At 45.2% G+C, this 10,011-nt stretch overlaps 1 protein-coding gene across 3 annotated transcripts in view; it reads left to right on the top strand.

The window, feature by feature from the left end:
- The window catches only part of SPECC1L (sperm antigen with calponin homology and coiled-coil domains 1 like), a 97,115-nt gene extending 87,754 nt beyond the window's left edge, over positions 1-9,361 (top strand). Inside the window, exon 16 of one of the 3 annotated variants that reach the window (XM_044444390.1) lies at positions 8,752-9,361. In XM_044444390.1, the coding sequence (XP_044300325.1) occupies positions 8,752-8,976 (225 nt within the window). In that variant the 3' untranslated portion in view covers positions 8,977-9,361. The remainder of the gene's footprint in view (positions 1-8,751) is intronic. The other 2 variants (XM_044444391.1, XM_044444394.1) reach the window with 2 other exon arrangements.
- The last annotated feature ends 650 nt before the right edge of the window (positions 9,362-10,011 follow it).

The raw sequence follows: 10,011 nt of genomic DNA, 5'->3' as shown, positions 1-10,011 counted from the left end.
GTGTTGAGGACCCCCAGGATGTTGGTCCTGGGGGACTTCAACACCAGGTCCGAGACGGTCTCCGTCAGCTCAGGCAGGGAGACTGCTGGGCAGAAGGGTGCACGGTACACCAATAGAATCCCCAATCTGTCTCGGTCGCCCAACACCAAGTAGAGACACTCCAGCCCTGGTCTCGAAGGGACCGGAAGTCCTGTGAGAGAGATGGAGGCTCGGTAGACCAAAGCAACCCCCCCTCCCCTCCCCTCTGGGCATGAACAGTGCTGAACCAGATACCCGGGCGGGCACAGTTGAGAGAGGGCAACATCCCCTCCCTCTCCCGCCCAGGTCTCCATTATGCAAGCCAGGTCGGCCCCCCTCATCCACAATCAAGTCATGGATGAGGGAAGATTTATTATTGACTGACCTGGCATTGAGCAGCAGCACCGTCAGGCCCGAGGGGCAGTTGACAAGACTACCTGACACCCTCTGGCTGGGGGCAAAACCAGAAGGGGGGATAGGTGTCAACCATCTGTCCCTCCTTCTTCTACGCGGACACGTTAAGCTCCCACCGCTGTTACGTCCATTGCCCAAGACCACCCCAATGGCGGCGCCCCCGCGCTCCCCAGGAAACATAAACGTCGACATGGCCAGGGACGACTCCATAAAAACGGATTAAAATAGAATAAAATTATAAAAACAATTAAAAACTCCCCCTTCCCTAACGTTCCCAACAGCAGGTGGGCCAATTACAACAAAAGCCCCTGGCCAGCCCAGCCCCCCGAACGGCTTCCAAACGGCGGCAACTGCCCTTTGGCCATCACCCTTTGGCCGCTGGCCTGAGGCCACTGGCCCCGGCTGCCGCCGGTGCTTTAAGGCCGTAGGGCCCTCCCGAAGTCCCGCCCTGTCCCGCACGGCTCTCACCCGTGCGGGGGGGGCGGGCCGGAACCGGTCCTGCGTCGATGGTGCTGGCCTCCGTAGGGCGGTGCGGCATGGCAGCCGGCGGGCGCGTGTAGCTGGTGGGCGCGTGAAGTTCCTGCCCTTGAATCCGAAGCCCTTGAACCTTGAATGTCATTTTCATGACATTCCAGGAGTCAGACTAGATGGCCTGGGAGGCTCCTTCTGACTCACTCTGTTTCTGTGTTTCTATTTTGCTTTGTCTGTGATTTGGGATGCACAATAAAGGAGGAAACTGGAAGACTGCATAACAGGAGTTGGGGGCAGGGCAGTAATAAGAAGGCTATACAGTGGGTAGACAGAAGTCACACTTCCCCTTCTTCTTTGTCATCCCTGGACCGAATGGTGCTGTTTCTGGGTTCTAGTTCTTCGGTGTAGAGGAGGAGGGCTCTCACTTTCCAGCGGCTCTGAAAGGCAGGGTGTGCTTCTGCATAAATCACTAAAACTTGCAAATGGGAATGCATCTGCTCTATCTTACCATGCTGGCTGTGACAGAGTATTGTATTTATCAGTTCCCAGCCTTCTGTCTGAAGCCCTCCCCAGCAGAAAGACTTCTTGCTCACATGGATTGCCTGGCTGGTGTTGATCTCCCAGGATCCTTGCAGCAATAAGGGGAGGAGGGAGATGCTGGGCATCCTCCCCAGGGCAGCCGCTCTTATGTGACTTTCAGCATGTGCTGCTTCATGCAGAGCCACATCAAGTGAGTTTGTTTTAAGACAGGGCCAGAGCACTGGACTGACAGCCGGCTTGTCTTTTCAGTAGAGTCATACAACACTGTACTTCCTCACTATGTCATGCTACACATGGGACGTGGCATTTTTAATGCTTCACACACACAAAAAACATTGGATGGTAAAATTCAGCCCTAGCCTTTTCCATGATATGCCCTATTTGACCTATCAGCATTATTTGAATGCTCTACAACTGTAATCTCTTAGCTACAGCTGGAAGTGGCACAAGCACAGAAAAGATGTACCACTTAGTTCAGTAGGTGTATACATGGCCAGATGCTTGTGAGCCGCCCCGAGGCTTCGGCGAATGGGGCGGCATAGAAGTTCCCTCAATAAATAAATAAAGTATACATTGGGAAGTCACCCATGATTGAGTCAGGTCAGGGCCATCTAGACCAGTAAGGTTGACACTGAGCAGTGGTGGCTCTCTCCCAGGTTTTGGGAAAGATTCTTTGCCTGCCTTTCCTGGAGAGACTAGAGATGGACCCTGAGGTGCTCTGCATGAAGCTCTTGGTTCTTGCACTTCCAGAAATGCACGTACATTGTTTTTGCTTGTTGCACATTTTTTAAGATCAGAGATTCTTGATGCAATCATATCTTGAATTGTGTGTATAGTGGGCTTCTGTGGCTTCATAGTTCAGATGAAGCAGTAGTTCCTTAAGAAATATGGAAACTAATGGGGGAGGCAAGATCAGGCCAGTACAGATAGTGACTCCCCCAGATACTGAAACAGATGGCCACCGTCCTGGAAGCCAGGGATCAGTGCTACAGAGCAGGAGAAGGTCAAGGAGAGAACTGGCAACAGGAGGAGGAGAAAAGAACCGTGAAGGGTGACCAGGATGTTAGGAGGCAGGAAGGCTGGAGCAAGGAGGCCGACAGCCCATGGAGGGTGAACAGGAAAGCAAGGGAGAAACATGGGGATACTGAGGAGAGGAAAGAGGAGACCCTGAGAGGGAGACCAAGGGAAGATGTGGCCGAAGAGAAGAAAAAGACGAAGAAAAAGACACCAGAGCAGCCACAAACCAGCAGATCCACTCATCTGTGAATGAACAAGGAGGGTTAGAAAGGGAAAAGAATCATAGGAGGCGGTGGGGAAAGAGGACGAGAGAAGGACAAATTTACCAGGGAAGATTCCCTGAGAGTTGTTATGAGGAGAAGCTTCAGGCTGAAGTGAAGGAGGCCTTGGTAAAAGTTGTCTTTGAAAAGTTTAAATACCCAATGTACAAACCCAGTGAGAATCCTGAAATGGAAGACAAGTTGGAATGTGCATGCTGGCAGTGGAGGATCATACAAGATCATATCTAAACAAAAGATCAAAGAAAAGTGCAAGAAAAAGAGATTCTGACCTTTGAAATGATTTCCCCCAGACAGAAAAGATGGGGTAACCTGCCATAGGTACCTAATCCTGAGAGGTTATGACCAAAAACTGTTACGCCTGCTGAAAAAACAGTTATTCTTTTCACATTTTGACTTTCTCATGTGTTGACCAGTGATGAAATCTTGATAAAAAGCAACTGTGATTAGCTGCGTGGCAATACTGTGATTAAGAGTTTCTGGTACATCTTTCTTCAGTGAGCATTGATGTCTGCCTTTCCCCAGATTGCCAACACTACCCTTCCTTTCAAACAATGCCTAAGGAAACTAACATCAGTTGTAAAACAGTAAGCCAGTTTCAATAATAATAAGCGTGCAAAAGTCCAGTGGGAGTAAGCAGTGATCCCCATTCCCACACACTGCCACACTCCCGTTGGAACTGCGTTATATTACAGTTATGCACAAGGTCCAAAAAAGACATGCAGAAACCATTCAGAGCAACAAGATAATGGATACAATCTAAAGGGAAGCTCATGAGAAGAGGCCATTTAGGTCACCCTAAAACCTCCTGCTCAGTGCAGGAAGCCAGTTTAATAGCGTCCCTGCTAGATGGCCCTCCAATTTTTGCTAGGTTCCCTCCAGCTCCCTAGGCAGTTGGCTCCATTTTCTATTAGGAATTTTTATCCGATTTTCAACCAAAATTTCCTTAAACCCATAATTTTGTATCATACAGTCTTCTATGATAGAGGCTATAATATCCCCCCTGCCCAGTTTTCTCTAAAGACTGTAAATGTACTCAGTACCTTGAATATTGCCTCATGGGTTTTGGTTTTTTAGCCCCTGGATGATCTCTGTTGCCCTTCGTTGAACCCATTCCGGTTACATAGAAACAAAGAGTCAGAAAGGGTCTCCCGGGCCATCTAGTCTGACCCCCCAGCTCCAGCCAGCTTCACTCATAGCATGCTTTAAACACCCTCACCAATGGGGCTTCAGTACCCATTCCATACCCTAAAGGTCCTAACTGTCAAGAAGTACTTCCTGGTCTTCAAATTGAACCTTGGTTACTTCACTGGAATGTGTACTGCTCTCCTCCACAGGGGAAAAGTGGTTATCTGAATGCTTCTTAAAGTGTGATGTCCAGAACTGGACACAGTTTTCAAGGTGAGGTCTAACTAGCACTGAACAGAAGAAAATTACCTTCTTCACAAGCTTAATTTTAATGAATGGGAGCTGCAAAAGAATATAAGAACCTGTTTGTGGATCCTAGAATCATAGAGTTGGAAGGCGCCATGAAGGCCATTGAGTCCAACCCCCTCCTGTTGCAGGACACCACATTATACCATCCCACTCAGATGGCTGTCCAGTTTCTTTTTGAATCTGGGTTTGCAACTTGAATTGATTATTCTGTGTCCTACACTCTGACATCAGCAAAAAGAGATCCTGACCTTCCTCTTTGTGACAGCCTTTGAGGTATTTATGGAGGAATATCATGTCCCCCCTCAGTCTTCTTTTCTCAAGGCTGAACATGCCCAGTTCCCTCAATCTCTCCTTACAGGGCAGTGTTTCCAAAGTCTGGATAATTTTTGTCACTCTCTCCTGGACCCTTTCTAATTTACCTGTATCTTTCTTAAATCTTGGTGCCCAGAACTGGACACAGTATTCCAGGTGAGGTCTGACTAGTGAGGAGTATAGAGGAACTACTACTTCTCATGATTTGGAAGTAATACTTCTGTTAATGCGTCCCAAAAGAGGATTTGCCCTTTTGGCAGCTGCATCGCATTGTTGGCGCATGTTTAGTCTATTGTCCACAATTACTCCAAGATCTTTTTCTTGTTCAGTTCTGTTGAGCCACACATTCCCCATCTTGTATCAATGCATTTGGTTTCTTTTTCCTAGGTGGAGTACTTGACACTTGTCCTTATTGAATCTCATTCTGTTGGTTTGAGCCCAGTGTTCAAGTTAATCAAGATCTCCCTGGATCTTCATTCTGTCTTCTAGGGTGTTTGCTATTCTGCCCAGTTTTGTATCATCTGCAAATTTGATTGTCTTTCCTCATACTTCCTCATCTAAATCACTAATGAAGCTGTTGAAGAGCACTGGGCCCAGGACTGAACCCTGTGGCACCCCACTTGTTAACTGCATCCAATTTGAGAAGGTGCCATTGATGAGCACTCTGTGTGTCTGGAACTCCCATTGGTTTTGATATGGCTCCTATAAGAGAATTTCTATTGCATCCATTGTCATCAAGGAACACAATGCCCTCATTGCCGGAATGTTACTGTGGAAAATCTGTTGCTGAATCAGCAAGCAGCTCACAGCAGCACATGCCACTACTGTCTGTAGACTTGTCTGCTCGTGGCTTTTTCGGAAGAAACCTCAGCCTAAAAAGGAGCCCTGGTTTCTTGATTCTCCCTCCCTTCAGTGAGTAAATGAGTGCCCCTGTTGAAGGGGTGGGGGTGTCCCTGTTACCAGGCAAGATTTATAGAAATGCAGAAGCCCTTTTCCTTGACTGTAACAATAGCAGCAGCAAGATATTTCCTCTCTGAAACCATTCATTTCTGAAACTAAACATAGTAAACTCCCCCAGAATTTTTATTTGTAACAGTCATTTTTAGAATTATTTGGAGAACAAATAGCATGATCCAGCCACCATGTAATGCTTCAAGCTGCCTGTTGGGGACACTCTATACTTCCTGTCCTGAGTAGTGTGCCGGAGCAGGGGGCCTCTCAGGCCCCTTCTGCAATTTGTCCTACAAGATTGTACAGTGGTACCTTGGCTCACAAACTTAATCCATTCCACGACTCTGGTGGCAACCCATTTGCTCATGAGGCAAGTCAAATTTCCCCATAAGGTTTAATGTAAATAAGGTTAATCCATTCTGTAACAATTTTTTTTAAATCATAAAAATTTGAAGCAAAGTGACAACAAAGATCGCGGCCAGATATGGGCGCGATCGCAGGCGCATTCTAGGGGGGAGAGGGGCATGATCACAATCGTCTCCCGATGCGGAGTTTGCGACCTGAGTAAAAATTTTTCTTGAATTTTGGTTCACGCCCCGATTTGGTTGTGAACTGAGGCATTCATGAGCTGAGGTACCACTGTATTTGTCAGAGGTTCTATCGTGCCTCGTCTTATATTGATTTCTATCCTGTACGTTAGCCAAAATGGCTTTCTGGATAGGTTACATAATAAAATCATAACAATATATAGAATAAATCATGGTATAAATGAACAATCATATTGCAACAATAAAAGCACAGTCATCAAGTGCAGAAAAAACTGCAATAAAACCACACAATGAGTTCTGTTATTAATAAAAAGCACAGTAGCACACAACATAATAAATACCATGAAAACCTTTAAAATTATCTTAACAGTTAAAATATTGGATAAATAAAAAGGCCTTTCCCTGGTGTTGAAAAAGATAGAAAGCACCAGGCAAACCTCTTTGACGATAGTTTGGATAAGCCTTTCTTTTCAGGATACATCTTGATGCCACGGAATTTTAGTATCCAGCATGTGGTGACACCCATTGGGTGGCCGTGCACAGGGTTCCTTCTCCAAGGCCTGGACGCAGAAGGCACTTGGAGGAATAAGTAATGGTAGAAGCATGGTGGGGCTGGAGAGGTCAAACTTTCTTTTCTTCTTAAAGAAGAATGAGGCAGTTTACAACATAATAAAATCCCAAACATTTTTAATATAATTCAGTTGCTGCGTAAGTTCTTCACCTCCATCCCAGCAAAAATGCTGTCAAGGGGCTGACTTCAGCTTGCTGTGGATGCTGCCCCTTTGATCTGGCATTGTCAAACTGAAATCCTTTCCCCTTTCCCACGTGAATCTTCTTTCGTGAGCCTCAGAGAAGTGCCTGTATCATCTTTTCATTGTATAAAGTCTCATCCTGTGTTGGATTTTTTGTTGTTACCTTTTGTGCCTGCTTGACTTCCTCCTTGTCCTGTGAACTTTTGCTTGTTTTCCCTGCAGAACTTGAACGCTAAACGAAGAAGGCCCTGGTCTAGCAGATCTGATACAACATGGCTTGAACAGCAGTGCAATCTGCATCCCAAGGATGTGTGTGCATTACAACTTTGCCTAAATGGCATTTTCACATCACACATTTATCAAGCCTAACACTGCACACATACTATTTTTAAGCAATTTGTTTATATTCCACTCATATTGTATCTTGCTTTACTTAGGAGATTCTGCTCCTCGTGAAAGGTCCAAAGAACTCTCCTGTCTTTGTCTTTGTTCAAAGACTACATTTCCCCAGCATTTAAATCACTTTTTCTGTTAAAATGCCTCTGTTCTCTGAGCTCATGCTTCTAACATTTCTGCAATAGCAACGTGTGCTGTAGTTTTAGGTAGTTTCTTCTTCTGATGCTCTTTTTATATTGGTCTTTATTCAAAATAAATAGTACAGGACAAAAGAAATTGCACTGTGGGGGAAAGAGTTGCGTTATTACAAATAAATGAGTCACACTGATGTTCATCTACAATATTGTTTTGTTCCACATATAGAGAGAAACACGATAGCCTACAAAAAATTAATTTCCTTGCCTAAATGGATGCCATGTATATATATCAACATTTCTTTGCTGACACAAGCATTCATTTGAGAATAAAAACAACTTATCAGTCTATTTAGTTGATCTCTAAGAGGCCTCTCAATAAAATCTTGGATACCTCATGCACTCATGTTTGAGCATCATTCAGAGGAAGATAAGACTTAATCACTTAAGCAGATTGAGTAAACAATGGTGTGGACAGTCAGCATTTCTGCCTCAAGCCTACACAGTTGTTGCAGTCGTTGTTCAGGACTTTGAGTCACCCTCACTTGGATTGTTTCTAGCCAGGGACACCAGATCTCCACCTGGAAGTTGCTTCCTCAGGGCACCACAGCCCCTTCTTCCTAACCACTGATACCCCATCTTCGTGCAGTCTCCTACCACCACTGCTGCTCTGAAAGGTTTGAAGCCCCCTCCTAAGACTAGCAGAAAGATTTCTTGTGTTTTGGCTTCATCCTGCTTGCCCTCAGCCTGATCCACCACTGAAGTGCAGCTGAGAGATTCTTGGAAATGGAATCCAGCCTTTTGGCCAAAAGAGATTCACCACTCTTGGTCTGGTTGAAATTTACTGCTAGTATAAAACAGGGAGGAACAACAGCAGTTGAAATGGCACATCTTCCTAATATGTATATTACAGACTGATCTCAGGAGTGGCAGTTAAATGTAGAACAGTGCAGAAGTCAGTTACATCTGGTTCTGGTGTGGGGAAGTTTCTGAGACAGATTGTAAACATTTAATAGTATCAGGGAAAAAAATGTATTTCCAGCAATGAAAAGGGAACGTTTTCTACAACTTAACTAATGTGAAAACAATGCTAGGGGAAAAGGGAACTTATGCAGCCATGGAAAGTACGCAAACCAAGTTTGTCCCCTGTATTTGGAGAGTGGCTCTCTAAGGGTGGCAGCTGGAGGCTTCCAGTCAGGCCTGAGTTTGGGCATTGATAAACTGGGTGGGCCTGGTAGAAATGGAAGAACATTCTGGCTTCATCAAGGCATTTTCACTTCTCTGACTCTTTCTGTAATGCATCTTTCCCTTCCTGAACACCAAAAGTGTTTGTACTGCATTATCTTTCCATTCCCCATTCAGTTTGTTTCTTTAAATGCTTGGCTTTTTTAATGATAAAAGGGTATGATGTGTAATAGATGGACTAAACTTCATGTGTTTTAATACTTCTAACTTACTTGTTTATATTTTTTCCATCTCTTAGAACATTGATATCACTAATTTCAGCAGCAGTTGGAATGATGGGTTGGCTTTCTGTGCTGTCCTCCATACTTACCTCCCAGCTCATATCCCCTATCAGGAGCTGAACAGTCAGGACAAGGTACAGTGTGATCATCAGCTGTGTCAGAATGGGGCTGGAGAAGAGAGTTTTCATCAGATCGGTCACTTGGCTCACATTTTCCTACACACTTTCAGCAGCATGCTGTGAATACAGGCAATGAGTCTTTATAGGAAGTTGTTCACATAATAGGTGCGCTCTCGTGCTCACTCTCGCGTGCTCTCTGTCTCTCTCTCTCTCTAGTGTGCCATAGGTTTATTTAAGTGTTTTGCTTGTGTGAATTATTGAAGTGGATGGGGCTGGTTAATGGCAGCATTGCAAAAATAAGCCCAAGGCGCCAAATACATGCAGATGCACGTGCGTGGGCACGCACTCACAAAAGGTTTTGCTTCCATTCTTTGCTTAACTGCCCCATAGCATTATATCTTGAACACACTGCAGGTCGCCTTAACTACCGCTTATTAAAACAAAAGCTCCAGTTTTAGACATAATCCTAGCCTGCAGTTAACAGAAACTGGAAGCAAAAGCTTCTGACCTCATAGTTAGACGGGGAGGGGAGGGGAAGAGAGGGGAAGTGGTAAGGGTAAATCTTAGTAAGTTGTACATCTGGCTGTAAGTTGTGACAAGAGGCAAAATTGTGCAAGGTAGAGTTTGTCTGGTGCTCCTTGTTGGCTGTGTGCACCTTTGTGTTGATTGATGCGTTCCCTTTGGTACTGCAATACAGATGGAATTACAGACAGGTGGTAAAAGGGGAAAAGGCTTGATAACACACCGCAGCCTGGGGGTGTGGCTCACATAATTAAAAATAGATTTAAAAAGATATATGGATGCCCACTGGCCTCCATTTTTGAGACCTCGTGGAGAACAGGTGAAGTTCCAGAGGACTGGAGGGTGGCATCAGTGGTCCCAAAAGGGTAGTAGAAAGGACATGGGGAATTATAGACCGGTTAGCCTTACGTCCATTGTAGGGAAAACAATGGAAAGGCTCATAATAGAGAGAGATCTAGTGATGCTAGATAGGGAAGGGAGGCTGACAGCCACACAACACGGCTTCCGCAAAAATAGGTCCTGCCAGACAAACCTTGTGGAATTCTACAACAAGATTTCAAGACAGCTAGATGGAGGGATGCAGTGGATCTGGTATACCTGGATTTCAGCAAGGCCTTTGACAAAGTGCCCCATGAT

Source organism: Varanus komodoensis, unplaced genomic scaffold (genome assembly GCF_004798865.1).
Source record: "Varanus komodoensis strain SLA01 unplaced genomic scaffold, ASM479886v1 scaffold44_3, whole genome shotgun sequence".
NCBI classification, from domain to species: Eukaryota; Metazoa; Chordata; class Lepidosauria; order Squamata; family Varanidae; genus Varanus; species Varanus komodoensis.
This window is presented reverse-complemented; position numbering and strand designations above follow the sequence as displayed.